We start from the raw sequence: 18,596 nt of genomic DNA, 5'->3' as shown, positions 1-18,596 counted from the left end.
AGAGGAAGCCCAGTGGCCGGCATTGGGAGAAGATGGAGGGAGATGGATATTGGCCGACATTCTGCAAATGTTTTCATCGATAAAACATTTGATCTCAATACAGTTCTGTTTCCAAAACTATAATCTGTTACGAACAGAGTGGACTAAGTTTAGTAGACTTTACCCTTTGCCAAAGTTTCCAAAAAATTTGTTGCTTCGAAGGAGTGCGAGGGCGAATTGAGTTATTGCACATGCGCACTTCACAGAGTAGGCGTTCTCTAACGGAAATATGCAAATACATGCTATAATGCGCCAATAGGCTCTCGCTAGCTCGTGCTTGGCTGCTTGTTCTGTCTACTATTATTAATTTGCTCCCATTGGAAACGTCAGGCTGTGGTTAGTTCCAAAAATATTTGACAGCACTAACCTTCATTTTGTTACCAAACTTTGCATCTGCACTGTTCTTCAAGTAAATGTGTTTTTGTACATTTTTCAGTGAAAATTGTTAAAAGTAGTCCTTGTGCATAGAGTGTGTGGTTTGTTTAACTTTGCAATCATTGGTTTTTCTTTGACATACAGTACATTTTAAAGTGAAATCTGTGTCACGATACAATGGAATTGCCTCCCCCCCCCCCCCCCCCCGCTCTGGATAAGAGCTTCTGCTAAATTACGTAAATGTAAATGTGCAGTTCAAAGCTTCGTCCAGATGGGGCAATCTCGAGACCATTACGCGGACAAGACTTGTATATTAACTTCTAGAGGTTTTATTTACAGACTTACAGTTTAAGTACGTTATGACTTTGTTTCTGAACAAAAGAAGTGGATTATTTCAAGATTTTGTCCGCAAACTATTCAGTCTTGCGAAGACGAGTCTATAATAACAAGGAACCGAAAATCTTGAATAGGAATCTTTTTTTAGTATCCTACAACATTGTCAATGCAATGGAAGATTCAGACACCAGAGCAATTCTTCCCGAAGATACTCTATCGTCTGCAGACGACGACATACCGATAAATGACACATTTTCTAAAAACGAGGAGGTTGAGAAGAAGGGACACATTTGCTCTAGACGGCCGCCGTTCGCTTGCCCGCTTTCGGTTTCTGTTGAACCCGTGTTGTTCTTATCGATGTTCTCGCTGTCTCTTCAGTGGCCGCTGTCTACGCAGTACCTATGGGACCGCATCAGTGAAGACGTCGGTTACAATGGAACAAAAGGAGGGGGATGTGCCAACACTTCTGGGCCCCCAGACCCACTTCAAAAGGTGGGGGAAACATAGACAATCCTCTATCACCCCTGCAGCCTCGCTACTGTTATTTTACTGCTGATCTTTAATAATAATAATAATAATATGCCATTTAGCAGACGCTTTTATCCAAAGCGACTTACAGTCATAGATTTTGTACTTATCTATTTTTTACTTAACACTTATTTTTCTTAAAAGTGCATTGTTGGTTAAGGGCTTGTAAGTAAGCATTTCACTGTAAGGTTTACACCTGTTGTATTCGGCGCATGTGACAAATACAATTTGATTTGATCCCTCCTGTTCTTGGAGGCCCACACTGTGTGCAGGCTTTTATTTCAGCCCAGCACTAACACAGCTGGTTCAGCAAATAAAGGTCTTGAATGATGATTAAATAATGTATTGGTTGTTTGAAAACATAAAATAATAACCTAACATCACGTGTAACATCTTAATAATCCAGGATCAGTTTCAGACAAACAGGCACATGACATCAACCAGATGAAGATACAGTACATCAATATTAAAAGCAGCACGTCAGTAAAGAACATGTGTACATGACACAAGTTCACATTTTTTTTGTGTGCAATACATCAAAAGACGGCCAATAACAGTATCAAAATACTTCATGTAAGACAGCATCGTTCCTTACATAAGGCAACGCCAACTAGTGACATCAGGTGACAAATAGAAACAACTACATGTCTCAACAACCTGTTCATCTATTTGTCCTTGACACCAGGTCCTGGAGTTTTGGTTGGCTTGCAAATAACTGACCATAACAATGAACTGTTTGCTTTCATCATAACTCAAACCATATCCTCTCATCATCAGGAGGTGGAGACCCTGACAGCCCACTGGAACCTGTACATCAATTTGGGAGGCTTTGCAGTGGGGCTGTTTGTGGTGACTCTGCTGGGCTCCTGGAGCGACCAGGGGGGCCGGCGGCCCGTGCTCATCCTGCCCAGCCTGGGTCTGGCCCTGCAGGCTGGGGTCTACCTGGTGGTCATGTACCTCAAGCTGCCCGTGGTCTGGTTCCTCCTGGGCAGGCTGCTCTCAGGCCTCTCAGGTAGGGATAAGTCCTGTATTGATAAGGAGATGGGACACCATTATGTTAGCTTCAGGAACATCTTTACTAAGATACAACCGGATAATACATCATGCTAAGTCCAACTCAAGTTTTTCAGAATCAATTAGTTGCTAGGGCCAATTAACCAATTAATCCGCTTTTTTAAAACATTTTTTTTTAAATCAATGTGGGTATCCTTGACTGACTTATCGATGCATCAATTAACTCATCCTTACTCTCAGGCGACTTCAACACCATCCTGGCAGGCTGCTTTGCCTATGTGGCTGACACCAGCGACAGGGGCTCCCTGACCTTCAGGGTGGCAGTACTGGAGGCCTGTCTGGGACTGGCTGGCATGCTGGCTAGTATCATAGGGGGGCAGTGGCGGCAGGCACAAGGGTAGGTTATATCATGTTAAGATGGCCCAAGGTAGCTAGCTATCTGTGGATGAAAAACATATCACTCTCATATTCTTCTTCAATTCATTTTTTGATTACAGTATGTTTGTAAGCTTCTAAACTTGTGATACAGTAATGTAACTGGATAACACTTATACCTCTCATGGGGACTTGATCCATACTGAAATAACTGAAATCCCCACCCTTTCTTTTCCTCTCCAGGTACATTAACCCATTCTGGCTGGTGCTGGCCACTAACCTGGCTGCTGCCCTTTATGCCTACCTGTTTGTACCCGAGTCCATCACCCCTGACCCCAGTGCCAAACTCTTCACCACCCGCCACCACCGCGCTATCTACCACCTCTACTCTGCACTAGGCGACCCCACCGAGGTCGGCAGTCACACAAAATGGAGGAGGTACAAACTGTGGCTCTACACCTTCTGCTTCTTCCTGGTGGTGACGGTCCACATTGGCAGCCGGGAGCTGTATGTTCTGTATGAGCTGAGCTCTCCGCTGTGCTGGGGCCCAGGGCTGATTGGCTGGGGGTCTGCAGCCCTGAATCTGGCCTACCTCAGCAGCCTCCTGGGGTTGAGGACCATGCAGCGATGTCTAGAGGACTCCTGGGTGTCTCTGGTGGGACTGGCCTCAAACATGACCGGCCTGGTGGTCATCTCACTGGCCAACACTACTGAACTCATGTTCACAGGTGAGAGGCTATCCCAGAAGACAAAACAAGTTAAATTGACATCATTACAACCAGATTACAATCAGTTTAGAGTTGACTAGATTTGTTTATTGTTATGACCTTTTTCACAGTGTATTATTAGTCTTAGTGAACATGTGCTCTTGGCTCAGCTATCAACAGTATAAGTCTTTGCAGCATTACCTGGTGGTGTCTTGAGAACAGTGCACTGGGAGAAACGCTCTAGTAGCACACAGTAAGACATGTGTCCCAGAGTACTAGATCAATAAGCCTGCCCTGGACGACTTCTGTTTTCTCTCTCCTCCTGTCTCGTTCTTCCACAGAGATCACACAGCTGGGTAAAGGTTGCAAAACTCACCGCTTATTCACTGCCCTCTAGTGATGGTGATAGATTATACATGGAACATGCCCATCATCATTGTTGTGTCTCCATTCCCCAAGTAACTTTCCGTAGTGTACCTTTAACAGGTAAGTGTGTGTCCACTCCCCTTCTCTAACAGGCTATGGGCTGTGCTTCCTCTACATGGCAGCCACTCCAGTCCTCAGGGCCAAGCTGTCCAAGCTGGTGGGGCCTGAAGAACAAGGTGAGAGAGAGCTTTCAAAAGAGGGCCCTTAGCTGGGATATATTCACAATATGTCACGAACTCTCATGTATACAGTTTCATAGTGCTCTATGACTACATCTATAAGGTGCTATAAATGTTCATAAGGTAGCATAACACTTCATAAGAATATGTTTTAAGTGCTACAGACATCCTCTATGTCCTGTCCTGTGTGTTTCAGGTGCGTTGTTTGCGTCGGTGGCCTGTGTGGAGGGGCTGTGTTCCCTGGTGGCCAGCGGCCTCTTTAACTCTCTCTACCCAGCCACCCTGCACATCATGAAGGGATTCCCCTTCCTGTTCGGAGCCCTCCTCCTCCTCATCCCCACAGGGATCATTGGGTAAGTCCTTCCTTACCTGAAATTCCTATTTCAGTTTTCCTAATTTAAAACACTGAGGCCATAAACACCTTGTTGTGTGTTTAGGATAGTGGAGTGTCGGGATCAAAGGACAGATAGAAGAGAGGACTCTGCAACATCCTGACACTGACAGACAGACAGCCAGACAGACAGGTAGTAGATAAACTTCCTCACATCACAGCTTGAGCCTCTGGAAGGCCACAGCCTCTGCTGCCCTACATACACCTTTTCACCAGTGTGTAGGAGAGGTAGCTGACTGTCATTCGACCACACAGAGGTTAGATTCCGTGGCTTCAACACCAAAAGACCAAAAAGCTGGAACCACCAGCCAACCCCCCATGACAGACATCACTGTGCGCTACATCATGTGAGACAAGAAGAGAAAGAGGTCTGGGTTCCCTGTTGTATTTTAAACTGAAAATCTAATGTGAGCTGACATACAATTGTGGTCAAATAATACCCACAGTACTATATCAAACTATCCAAGGGCAGGCAGAAAATACATGACTCAGAAAATATGAAATTCAATAACAGTGCATCTCGATGTCACCAAAGCATGCGAGCAGCAGATAGATCGGCTGTAGCCCAACTTGTCCAGACTCAACCATTAGTATCTCTTAACAAAACGAGACCCATCGGCTTCTAACAGCAGTCAGGGAGTACTGAGTTACACTGCTTACAGTTTACTGTCATCCCTCCATTCAACAGATAGCCCAGTCTAACCCCTTAAGTGCACTCACACAGCAACCCTGTCACCCCTCCATACAATACAACAGATAGGCAAGGCAAGTCTGTGTGTGTGCCAATAGATGGCCTAGTCTAAACTCCCTGCTCCCTAAAGTGTTCTCACATAGCAACACAAGGCCACAGCTAGCTCACACACACCACACTCACTGACCTGGGTTCAACCCTCAGTAGCACAGGGGGCAACCAGATCTCTTATAACACATTTAAAAGGATGCAACTGGAACTGAGGGATTACGGCCAGGGGAAGAGTTGAAGCATTACTGTCACTCAGTATTTGGGATGATATATTTTGATTGGCTGTTAGGGAGAAGGAAGGCCTGTGATAGGCCTACTGGCTTCCTGTCTTCTGAAATCATGTAACCAATGTGTTCAATGCACTGACTGGAAGTTGCTTTGGATAAGAGTTTCTGCTAAATGACTAAAATGTAAATGTTGTGAGAAAATATTGTGAATTGATTTTATTGTCTGCACCGTACAGTATTTTTAGATACTGTGAATGATATTTATCATATTTTAAAAAGGGAACGAATGAATGATTGAATCATGCAAATTATATATTTGACAACACTTATAAAGCATTCATAGCACCTTGTAGATGCAGACTGGGAACATATGAAACTCTACAATAAAGCAAGCCACAAAAGCTCATGGTATATCATGAGCGTTTCACAACTAGGGGCCTTCTGCCTCATGCCTTACTGATTTAGTCTGTAGTTTCATAATACGATTGCATCAATGATTGCATCTATTAGCTGCTATGAATATGTTAATAATAATAAGGCAATATAACGCTTCATAGGGATCCATTTCAAGTACACAGAAAGAATCACAGATTTACTGTATCAGGTTAGTTGTTTTTATTGCGTCACTGTATTGTAAAATGACAACACTGCCTAAATCTTGAATAAAAAAAGTTAACAAGAACATGTCCATGTATACAGTATTTAATCAACATACCTGTATTGAGAGCAACACATATATTAAGGCAACAGGGGAAATAGCCCAGAAGAGCCATCAAAACAGTGACAAGATATAGCTAGCAGTGCTGAGAGCAAATACTGTAGCTTTAGACTGAGGTGCCATTTTTAGTTTTCCTTTCCCCCACACCATTTAGCACTGTGTGGGTACATACAGTAGCTACATCACTATATGAATCTACAAAACAAACATGTCACTAATAACCGAATAATTCCATGTTTAAAGTAAAGTGTTACCGTTCCACTTCATTGAATTATAAATACAATAACCTGATGATTTTATGACTTCTGTGGTGATTTTGCAACACTTACATAATAATATCTAAACTGATAATCAGATACTGCATGATTGTTTTGTTAGAAGTTTTTCTGATCTTGTCACAGATAATAGTATCGACTTCAAGTGATTTAGACAGGGGTGGTGCATGCTGGTACATGTCTAAAAAGGATCCTCAATGTGAGCCATGTATACAGTATTTAGCTCTGCCCTCGATGTGATATCATTTATCTACTGAACTGCTTCTATCCAATAGATACAAGCCAGTGAACTAAGGCTGACTGTCAAGCAGCCAAATCAATTACAGAATCTCTTTGCGTTAGGAAGGAATCAAACCTCAAATCAGCATTGTAGTTACAGCAGTTTAGCCAAACAAAGTAATGCAGCGTGTTGTGACTGTATACTACAAGACTTTCTGACAGGCAGGTGATGGAAGTGTTTTCATGGAGTAGCTTCAGCCTTAAGGGGTAGTAAACTGATTGTATCTTTGTGAACAGTGAGAGAAAGCGTCTATCCATTTTCACATGATCAAGATGCATTGATAATGGTATTTTTCATTGCCTCAAGCTTGGTTGAGAGAGAGTTCTTTGTGAACCCCTGATTGTCACTAGGCAGATGAGTGTAAGTGGATAATGAGTATAGCTATTGTAGACCTCTTCTAGCCTGGTCCCAGATCTGTTTGTGCTGTTTTGCCAACTCATATGGTCCTTCTCATGACAAGGACCATTGGAGTTGGCAAAACAGCACACAAACAGATCTGGGACCAGACTAGATCTGTATAGGTCAGAGGTAATCTCTGTTGGAATAGGCTGTTTGCTAGCGCCCAGGTTACACAATCGTAAATACACATCAAATCAATGCAACAGTCGACCACCAATGAGCTTGTAGGATCCATTTAAGCACCATGAGAAGAAAAAAAAGAGATATTAATATAAAGTAATATAAAGTATTTTGCATACACTATGTACTTTACACAGGAACATTACTAAAAACCTAGCCTGGTCCCAGATCTGTTTGTGCTCTTGCCAAATCCAAGCCTAACATGTCAAGGAGTTGGAATGATAGCACAAACAGACTGGTACTCAGGCTACTATAAACCAGGATGTTGTCTTGTCTTTGAAAGTATGGGCGTATTTATAATGATGAGAGAGCAGTGCTATGGAGAGGAAACAGAGATACTCCACATTTTTATTATGTGTAATGCTGGATGCCATTGATGGCTGACTTTTCACACTGGTTATTTCCTGAGAGACAAACAATATACCTGGCCACGCTAATAACAGCATATGACATTGGCACTGCAGTTTTGGAGAGCACTATGTGGTATTTACAAGTTCTGAAATGTCAAATTAGCATATGATTTAAATACAGACTATTAAACTTGTCTTCACATGCACAGGGGTAGAGCAGATCCAACCAGAGCGCAGAGGATGCTCTGTTTGGCATTATTGATTACTGATCACTAATGGGCACCATTTTACATCATCACAGACCAGAGCTCCACTCAAGGGCCTTTATTTCTTCTGTGGCCCTTGCAGCCCCTTAGAGCAGTCTGTCTTGGGACAGTCTGTCTGGTCTTGGCTGGGCTTGCCTTTGAGAAAACGCAGGATCTTCTCAATGGTGGCCTCTTGGTACTCATGGGACCACCTGTATCGAGAGAGAAAGGGAGGGAGGGAGAGAAAGAGGGAGAAAGAGAAAGAGGAAGGGAGAAAGAAAGTGGTGATAGAGAAAGATAGAGAGAAGGAAAGAGAAAGAGAGGACGACAGAGAGAGGGGGAAAGAAAATGTAAGATACAGTCCACTCCAGAGAAGTGCACTTTGGATAAGTGTTCAAACTACTCATCTCTCTCAAACAGTCTGCCGTCTCTGTCTGACTAACTTGATGCCGTTGAAGTTGAGGATGGTTTTCATGTCCTCAGGCAGAGAGTTTGGGTCAGGCCACATGAAGTTATCAGTGACAGGGACGATGTTCTTCTTCCCAGCGAGAGCTGTGACTATCTCCTGCAAGATTTATGAGAGGTACGTTAAATCACAGACACACAGAATGTCTACGCAGACATGGAATGTCTAGACATGTAAGGGGCAGGGGAATATGGGGAAAATAATCTCTCAACTGTAACATTGTTCTGTATGCAGGGCAGGGGCGTCAATAGGCTATGGCAGAGAATGGCAGTCGCCATACCCTAGCTCATCACCAACAATTTACAATAGGCTACTAAAATCATTCCAAGGCAAATGCGGTATTAGCGGGCTGGCTTTAGGACCACGCACACGCCTTGGAGCGTGCGAGAAGGGTGTTTGTCCGGCTGGATGCCTTTGAGAGAGCGCATCGACGCAGCTGCAGTGAACAGTGCGACTTTTCTCTCAAAACACTGCAGAGGTGGAAGATGGCTATAGATGGCTAGGTAATTGCTGTTTGACTTGACATGAAACTAAACTGCAGTTTTTAATACCGGTGCTGAGCTAGTGCGTACAGTAGCAGCTAATTGCTGTACTATGTGTTTGTAGAATGTTAAGTCCTTTATGGACTGAGGTGAATGAAGCTACAGCAGCAAGGTGATAATGTCAAGTACATTTTTTGCTATTTGTTTTTAGTGTTTTTAAATTGTGTAGCAATGGAGTACATAAGCTTCAACTTTATATAAATTCCTTGGAGCTTCAACTTTGCCATGGCCTAAGTTTAGCTGAAATGATGCCACTGATGCAGGGTCCTCTCTATGTCTAATATTGTATATCACCAACATATAGATGGAACATTTAGACATGTAAAGGCTAGGGTGACAGGATTATACACATAGAAAAAACGTTGAATTCCATCTAGATACTATTGGACCTACACTGAGTGAACAAAACATTATGAACACCTGCTCTTTCCATGACAGACTGACCAGGCGAATCCACGTGAAACAAGGTGTTGAAAGCGTTCCACAGGGATGCTGCCCCATGTTGACTCCAATAATTCCCACAGTTGTGTCAAGTTGGCTGGATGTCCTTTGGGTAGGGGACCATTCTTGATACATGCAGGGAACTGTTGAGCGTGAAAAACCCAGCAGTGTTGCAGTTCTTGACAAAAAATATTGCGCCTTGCACCTAATACCATACCCCGTTCAAAGGCACTTAAATATTTTGTCTTGCCCATTCACCCTCAGAATGGCACACATACACAATCCATGTCTCAATTGTCTCAAGGCTTAAAAATCATTCTTTAACCTGTCTCATCCTCTTCATCTACACTGATTTAAGTGTATTTAACAAATGACATCAATAACGGATCATAGCGTTCACCTGGATTCAACTGGTCAGTCTATGTCATGGAAAAAGAAATGTTTTGTATACTCAGTGTATATTGTTCTGTATGCAGCACCCATCGATGTTTAGATCCGTCAATGTCTGACCTTGTGTACCCAGTCCTTCATGCCAGTGTCGCCCATGCACTTGTCGAGGGCATTGGCAGACAGCACCAGGATGAAGTTCCGTGCCCGCTGGACGCTCTGGATCAGCTTGTCCTCAAACTTCCCTGCTTCCAGCTTCTCCACGTCAATGAACACACTGAAACCTCGGACCTGCAGGTGGACCTTCAACAGACTGGGGGGAGAGAGGGAGGGAAGGGGAGGGGAGAGAGAGAGAGAAAGAGGTGGGGAGAGAGTAATGATTGACGATCTATAGATCTTAGCCTCCAGATAATCCTGACAAACCTGATAAAAGTTGTTTGTCTTCCAAAGCTCCCTAGCTTTCCCTCTCTCCTGACTATTATTCCTCTCCCTATCCATGCCTCTCCCTCTCCCTCTCCCTCTCCCTCTCCCTCTTCCTCTTCCTCTCCCTCTCTGCATACCTGGCGAGCTGGAAACCAGTGGTCCTGCGGTAGCTAATAAATACGTCCGGTCCAGGGGGCTGGGCATCGGTCAAACATGGCTTAATCAGCCTACGGTTGGCTGCCAGGATCTTGGCGCGATGGATGCCATTCTCTAGAAGGAGAAAAGGAATACTTTATTCTCCATTGTTTTGCAGGGAACATAAATGTGGCTTTTGGCTCACAACCCACCTATGTAACAGTCTGATTGGAGCTGCTGGTCGGTGAGGTGGAGGACATTCTTGCGGTCCACGCCAGACTGCACCAGGCCGTAGGTGTACTGGCGGAAGCGCGGGTTCACCTCGCCCAGCCAGTCTGCCATGTTGTTGGGGTCACAGGTCGAGTAGTTGGCGTAGGTCTTCAGCACGCGCAGGTCACGGAGGAACCTAGAAGACAACACAAAATGGAGTGGGCAGGGTGAGGTGGGGATTTTATTTCAATGCTCAATTTCACTGATGTTGACTGGTGTACCAGACGTTTTATAAGCTTGCCATAAACTTCACAGATGACTGAACTAACCTCTTGCGAGTGAGTCCTGCGGTCATGCCCAGGTCAGTGCTCAGCTCCTGGTCTGTGATGTTCAGCAGTAGGTCACCATCCACCTGCAGCTCCTGAAGGATGGGCAGAGAGAGGAGAGAGAAAGACTGAGTGAATATAGTGAGCAAGAGGCTAAGGAGAAATGCAGGTAACTGCCAAAACAAAGGAAACACCAACATAAAGTGTCTTAATAGGGCGTTGGGCCACCATGAGCCAGAACAGCTTCAATGCACCTTGGCATAGATTCTACAAGTGTCTGGAACTCTATTGGAGGGATGCAACACCATTCTTCCATGAGAAATTCCATCATTTGGTGTTTTGTTGATGGTGGTAGAAAACGCTGTCTCAGGCGCCACTCCAGAATCTCCCAGAAGTGTTTAATTGGATTGAGATCTGATGACTGAAACGGCCATGGCATATGGTTTACATTGTTTTCATGCTCATCAAACCATTCAGTGACCACTCGTGTCCTGTGGATGGGGGCATTGTCATCCTATGGGGGCATAGCCATGGTAGACAAAATAATGGCCTGCTCAGCATTTTTATACATATCCCTAAGCATGATGATATGTTAATTGCTTAATTAACTCAGGAACCACATCTGCGTGAAAGCACCTGCTTTCAATGTACTTTGTATCCCTCATTTACTCAAGTGTTTCCATTATTTTGGCAGTTACCTGTAGGTATCCATATCTAATAGATATGAAACCAAACATTCACCTTATTTTGTCACCATCTCTACAAGGACTATAGAAGATAATTCTCATTGTTTATTGTTCAAATCTTGTCTTTTGCTATCACTATCTCTAGTTCTCTTTCTCTCTCTCTCACACACACACACACACACACACACACACACACACAAACACACACACACACTGAGACACAGAAACACACACCTGGAAGCGCTCAGTGTAAGCGCTGAATCCAATCACTTGGAGCCATCTCTGCACCTCACCGCCCTTCCAGTTGGGCACGGAGGAGAGGATACGTCGTGGCACCTCCTCCCCCATCATCCCCAGTGCCCGCTTGGCAAGGGCACAGGCCATCCCGTTGCTGGAGTACATGACAATCCTTTTCAGACTCTGCACCGCACCTATCTCCTGGAAGATCTGGGAGGAAGAATGTACACACATTCAATTGTATGTCCATTGATATTGTAGGGCTGGTGATTTTAATGTAGGAACATTTTAATAATTTTACCTAATTTCTACCGGTATGTCACCTGTGCAACTAGAGGCAACATTTACGACATTTATGATCACATTTACTCCACACACAGAAACACATACAAGGCTCTCCCTCGCCCTCCCTTTGGCAAATCTGACCATAAATCTATCCTCCTGATTCCTGCTTACAAGCAAAAACTAAAACAGGAAGTAACAGTGACGCGCTCAATACGGAAGTGGTCCAATGAAGCGGATGCTAAGCTACGGGACTGTTTCGCTAGCACAGAATGGAATATGTTCCGGGATTCATCCAATAACATTGAGGAGTTTACCACATCAGTCACCGGCTTCATTAATAAGTGCATCCCCACAGTGACCGTACGTACATATCCCAACCAAAAGCCATGGATTACAGGCAACATTCGCACTGAGCTATAGGCTAGAGCTGCTGCTTTCAAGGAGCAGGATACTAATCTGGTTGTTTATAAGAAATCCCGCTATGACCTCCAATGAGCCATCAAACAGGCAAAGCGTCAATACAGGACTAAGCTCAAATCCTAATGCACTGGCTCTAACGCTCGTCATATGTGGCAGGGCTTGCAAACTATTACGGATTACAAAGGGAAACCCAGCCGTGAGCTGCCCAGTGACGAGAGCCTACCAGACGAGCTAAATGCTATGCTGACTTCGAGGCAAGTAACACTGAACCATGCATGAGAGCGCCAGCAGTTCCAAACAACTGTGTGATATCGCTCTCCGTAGCCGATGTAAGACCTTTAAACAGGTTAACATTCACAAGGCCGCGGGGCCAGATACCAGGACATGTACTAAGAGCATGTGCTGACCAGCTGGCGGGTGTCGTCACTGACATTTTCAACCTCTCCCTGACCCAGTCTGTAATACATTTACATTTTAGTCATTTAGCAGACGCTCTTATCCAGAGCGACTTACAGTTATTGAGTGCATACATTTTCATACCTACATGTTTCAAGCAGACCACCGTAGTCCCTGTGCCCAAGAACGCCAAGGTAACCTGTCTAAATGTCTATCGCCCGTAGCACTCACATCATTAGCCATGAAATACTTTAAAAGGTTGGTCATGGCTCACATCAACACCATCATCCCAGACACCCTGGACCCACTCCAAATTGCTTACCGCCTCAATAGATCCACAGATGACGCAATCTCTATTGCACTCCACACTGCCCTCTCCCACCTGGACAAGAGGAACACAGTTGGTAGAGCATGGCGTTTGCAACGCCAGGGTTGTGGGTTCGATTCCCACGGGGGGCCAGTATAAAAATAAATAATGTATGCACTCACTAACTGTAAGTCGCTCTGGATAAGAGCGTCTGCTAAATGACGTAAATGTAAATGTAAATGTATGTGAGAATGCTGTTCATTGACTACAGCTCAGCGTTCAACACTATAGTGCCCTCTAAGCTTATCACTAAGCTCAGGACCCTGGGACTGAACACCTCCCTCTGCAACTGGATCCTGGACTTCCTGATGGGCCACCCACAGGTGGTGAGGGTAGGCAACAACACATCCGCCATGCTGTCCCCTCCTGTACTCCCTGTTCACCCACGACTGCGTGGCTGGGCACGACTCCAACACCATCATTAAGTTTGTTGACGACACGACAGTGGTAGGCCTGATCCCCAACGACGATGAGACCACCTATAGAGAGGAGGTCACAGATCTGGCAGTGTGGTGCCAGGACAACAACCTCTCCCTCAATGTCAGCAAGACAAAGGAGCTGATCGTGGACTACAGGAAACGGCGGGCCGAGCACGCCTCCATCCACATTATCGGTGCCATAGTGGACGGGTCGAGAGCTTCAAGTTCCTCGTGTCCACATCACTAAGGAATTAACATGGTCTACACATACCAACACAGTCATGAAGAAGGCATGACAATGCCTCTTCCCCTTCGGAAGGCTGAAAAGATTTGGCATGGGCCGTCAGATCCTCAAAAAGTTATACAGCTGCACCATTGAGAGCATCTTGACTGGCTGCATCACCGCTTGGTATGACAACTGCTTGGCATCCAATTGCAAGGCGCTACAGAGGGTAGTGCGTACGGTCCAGTACATCACTAGGGCCGAGCATCCTGCCATCCAGGACCTCTATGCCAGAAGGTGTCAGGCCCTAAAAATTGTCAAAGACTCCAGCCACCCAAGTCATAGACTGTTCTCTCTGCTACCGCACGGCAAGCGGTACCGATGCACCATGTCTGGAACCAACAGGACCCTGAACAGCTTCTAACCCCAAGCCATAAGACTACTAAATAGTTAACCAAATAGCTAACCGGACAATCTGCATTGACCTTTTCTGCACTCTTTTGACTCATTACATATGCTGCTGCTACTGTTTATTATCTATCCTGTAGCCTAGTCACTTTATCCCTACCTATATGTACATATCTACCTCAATTACCTCATACCCCTGCACATCGACTCTGTACTGGTACTCCCTGTATATAGCCAAGTTATCGTTACTCATTGTGTATTTATTCCTTGTGTTATTATTTTTCTATATTTTTCTCTCTGCATTGTTGGGAAGTAAGCATTTCATTGTTAGTCTACATCTGGCTTGGTGCGAGGGACAGGAACAGGCCGGACCGGGCTGGCTCCGCCAACCACCCTTTTAGCCCCCAAATTTTTTTTTCTTGGGGCTGTCACTCGGGCTTCCTCCTCGGCCGGTACCCTCTGCGATGCCGCTGCTCCTCTCTGTAGCGCGCCTCCACAGTCTCCTCCCAAGGACGGCGATCCATTCCGGCCTGAATCTCTTCCCAAGTCCAGGATCCCTTCCCGTCCAGGATCTTCTCCCAAGTCCAGGCTCTGTTCCTGGACACGCTGCTTGGTCCTTTTTTGGTGGGATCTTCTGTCTCGGACGTTGACTGATGACTCGTGGAACCAAGGCACAGCGTGATAAGCGTACATTTTATTTCGTACACAACACACGAACAAAACAACAAAACGATACGTGAAGTCCTGAGGTTACACAACACAAACCTTTACGGAACAAGATCCCACAAACTAACTGGTGCCAACAGGCTGCCTAAGTATGGTCCCCAATCAGAGACAACGAGCTACAGCTGCCTCTGATTGGGAACCACCCTGGCCAACATAGATCTAAACGATCTAGAACAAAAAACATAGAAAACTAAACATAGAAAAATCCACACCCTGGCGCAACATTTAAGAGTCCCCAGAGCCAGGGCGTGACACTAGCACTACACAGCTGATTCAAATAATCAATTAATCATCAAGCTTTGATAATTTGAATCAGCTGTGTAGTGTTAGGGCAAAAATCTAAACGTGCACCCCTTGGGGTCCCAAGGACCAAGTTTGGGAAACTCTGCACTAATGCGTAGTGGTCACCAAACATGGTTGTGACTTGGAGAGCCACAGGGAGGGCGTGCAGGCTTTTCTTCCAGCCCAGCACTAACACGTCTGATTCAGCAAATCAACTGCTTATCAAGGTTGAACCAGGTGTGCTTTTGTTCCCTGATACTGACCTTGGTGTTGCGTTGGCGTGTCTTGATGCTGGTCTCGACACACAAGTAGAAGGCAGCGATACACTTCCCCTCCAGTCTGGCCCCATCCAGTAGTGGCAGGAGCTGCTGTAGGTCGGCAGCCGTCCTCCCCTGCATGCTGTCTGCACTGTCCAGCAAGCTCCGGGCAAACTCATCAGGGTCCAGAGATGCAATAAAGGGCTCCACCAGCTCCAATGTCCCCGACTTCACCACCTATTATAATACATTTAGTAGACACTTTAATACAAGGCAATTTACAGTGTTGTGCGCATACATGTTTTCGTATGGGTGGCCCGAGCAGGAATCAAACCAACCACCCTGGCGTTACAAGCTCCGTGCTCTACTAACTGAGCCACACAGGACCCACCTCCTGCTCGATCTCCCGGTTATTGGCGAGCACGGCCACCGCTAAACACGCATGGAAGCGGATGAGTTCGTCCTCTTTGGAGAACGCCAATGGAAACAACCACTCAGCCGCCTGCTTCTCGATCATCAGCCGCTGGCAGTGATGGCCGCCGTACATGGCGCAGTTGGCGAGTGCCACAGCACAGTGGCGGAGGACGGTGGGGTCGGTACCACGGCACCAGAAGAGCAGGGCATCCAGGGCACCGTTGGCAATGAGCTGGGTGGATGTCTCCTCAGTGTGTTTGAACATGTGCTCCAGGATGCCTGAGACGCTGCGGGCCAGCTGGGCGTCCTCTGTCTCCCTCGTCAGGTTCAGAATCACCCCCAGACCCATGCGAGCCACATAATCTCTGGATAGGAAGAGAGAGAGAGGTGAAGAGGGTAAACAAAAAGATGAGTATATAACTAGGTTTATAAAGACTAAGACTTATCTGGGTCGTGGAAACTGGCCCTAAAGGTTAGGACCAATGCAATATTTTGTATTACAGAAGAAGTGCGTGTAGGCCTGTAGTGAATACACACACCTGTTCTCAGAGACCAGTATCTGCTCCAGTAGTTTGGCAGACTCATAAGTGATCTCCACAGCAGGTGTCATGAGGAGTTGCAGGAGCAGCTCCAGTCCTCCGTCCAGTCGTATCCTGTTGCATATCTCTTCTGCGACCTGCCGGCCCACAGTGGGCAGAACCCAGGCCTCCTCCACTAACTGGAACGTATCTGCGATGGCACTGCGGGTCTCGTCTAGATCCGATGTATCTTTGGCTGATTTCAGTGTCTTGATAGCGGAGCGCAGGGCCGGGAGCGAGGTATCCAAAACATCCTGGACGTCGGCACCGTGGACACCAGGTGAGACCGGTGGTGCTTTCGGTTCCGAGGATGAGCTCGAGCTGCCCGACCTCCGGTTCCCAATCCAGCTGACATATTCCGGTACCGTGAGTCTTTCGGAGCTGAACATGGAGAGGTATCGATAGCGTCTCCAGAGGAAAACGGTTAGAGATAAGAGCATCCACCGCCAATCTCTGACAAGAGGGCTTGTCGCAGGCCCTGATCAATAACAGATTAATGATCAGGCCAGTTTCTCTTGAAAAATAAACGTGTGCGTAATAACCTGGTAATAACTGAATGGGAAACAATGTTTGTCTTTTTTTTTTTTTTTTAGATACATAAACAAACCACAATAGGTGAAATTACAATCCCATCATCTGAACTGGATGCTAAACTTTAAATTCAAAATGACAGTTTTCATTAAATTGCATCATCATCACACTAATGTCATCTTTGAAAATAAGTGGATAAAGACTCATCTCGCATCATCATGACCAAGCCGTCACACTATGCTTGCATTTAAACACGGATGTCCTCCGTTTTCTCATATCATTTACACAAGGCCTTCTTGGATCAAATTATGTCTACTCAGAATAACCCGACTCCAAATAAATTATCAAGCCTCCACTGTGTCCACTATGAGATAATGTATCAACACTGCGGATGTTTAGAGAACTGCTAGACATGGAAAACAATTGTCTCAAAAAGCCCATTACACATCAAATGACGTTTACCAGCTGGATGGAGAAATATAAACAGCTCTGTTGTCTTCTGTCTCTCGGCTTGTTATGCTTTAATCCATTACAAATATATATTATTTAGGCTACGTATTCTTAAAATAGCCTCTCTCCTTAACAAGCTTACATCAGCATCCTCGAGCGTCCTCGAAGCTAGGACCGCCCATTGCCTTCAGGATATATTTACAGACAGACATGTCATGCCGAGGGCAACAAAGCACCAGTATGGTGCTCATCTCCACTATGCCCCCTTGTGGATTACGGTAGAAGCATAATCAATACATTTACATTTAAATTTTTAGTCATTTAGCAGACGCTCTTATCCAGAGCGACTTACAGGAGCAATTAGGGTTAAGTGCCTTGCTCAAGGGCACATCGACAGATTTTTCACCTAGTCGGCTCGGGGATTAGAGCCAGCGACCTTTCGGTTACTGGCACAACGCTCTTACCCACTAAGCTACCTGCCGTAAGGTGGCGCACACATCAACTGTGCTAAATAGGTTATTATGGAGCTACAATAAGATAAAACAGTGCACATCAATTGCTACACTATATGACCAAAAGTATGTGGACACCTGCTCGTCGAACATCTCATTCCAAAATCATGAGCATTAATATAGAGTTGGTTCCCCCTTTGCTGCTATAACAGCCTCCATTCTTCTGGGAAGGCTTTTCTATAGATGTTAGAACACTACTGAGGGGACTTGCTTCCATTCAGCCACAAGAGCATTAGTGAGGTAGGGCACTGATGTTGGGCGATTAGGCCTGGCTCGCAGTCGGCGTTCCAATTCATCCCAAAGGTGTTTGATGGGGTTGAGGTCAGGGCTCTGTGCAGGCCAGTCAAGTTCTTCCACACCGATCTTGACAAACCATTTCTGTATGGACCTCGCTTTGTGCACGGGGGCATTGTCATGCTGAAACAGGAAAGGGCCTTCCCCAAACTGTTGCCACAAAGTTGGAAGCACAGAATCGTCTAATGTCATTGTATGCTGTAACGTTAAGATTTCCCTTCAATTAAAATAAGGGGCCTAGCCTGAACCATGAAAAACAGCCCTGGACCATTATTCCTCCTCCACCAAACTTTACAGTTGTCACTATGCATTCGGGCAGGTAGCGTTCTCCTGGCATCTGCCAAACCCAGATTTGTCTGTCGGACTGCCAGATGGTGAAGAGTGATTTATCACTC

The 18,596-nt window shown here is 45.6% G+C and overlaps 2 protein-coding genes across 2 annotated transcripts; one reads left to right on the top strand and one right to left on the bottom strand.

Moving 5' to 3' along the window:
* Window positions 1–687: 687 nt before the first annotated feature.
* Window positions 688–6,021, top strand: LOC311105521 (proton-coupled folate transporter-like). Its single transcript, XM_084147697.1, has 7 exons — window positions 688–1,242; window positions 2,056–2,290; window positions 2,533–2,689; window positions 2,911–3,395; window positions 3,893–3,976; window positions 4,176–4,332; window positions 4,417–6,021. The coding sequence occupies exons 1-7, from the start codon at window positions 922–924 to the stop codon at window positions 4,472–4,474; spliced, it is 1,497 nt and encodes a 498-aa protein (XP_084003823.1). The 5' UTR covers window positions 688–921; the 3' UTR covers window positions 4,475–6,021.
* Window positions 6,022–7,849: 1,828 nt separating this feature from the next.
* Window positions 7,850–16,854, bottom strand: LOC311105445 (NAD(+) hydrolase SARM1-like; the record flags this gene model as incomplete). The annotated part of the gene is made up of 10 exons (XM_084147597.1): window positions 7,850–7,998; window positions 8,230–8,351; window positions 9,746–9,935; window positions 10,183–10,315; window positions 10,393–10,586; window positions 10,720–10,811; window positions 11,637–11,849; window positions 15,429–15,659; window positions 15,814–16,201; window positions 16,376–16,854. The coding sequence occupies 10 exons, from the start codon at window positions 16,852–16,854 to the stop codon at window positions 7,866–7,868; spliced, it is 2,175 nt and encodes a 724-aa protein (XP_084003723.1). The 3' UTR covers window positions 7,850–7,865.
* Between the last annotated feature and the right edge of the window lie 1,742 nt (window positions 16,855–18,596).

The sequence above is a fragment of the Coregonus lavaretus genome (assembly GCF_964263955.1).
Source record: "Coregonus lavaretus genome assembly, chromosome: 30".
Lineage (NCBI taxonomy): Eukaryota > Metazoa > Chordata > Actinopteri > Salmoniformes > Salmonidae > Coregonus > Coregonus lavaretus.
This window is presented reverse-complemented; position numbering and strand designations above follow the sequence as displayed.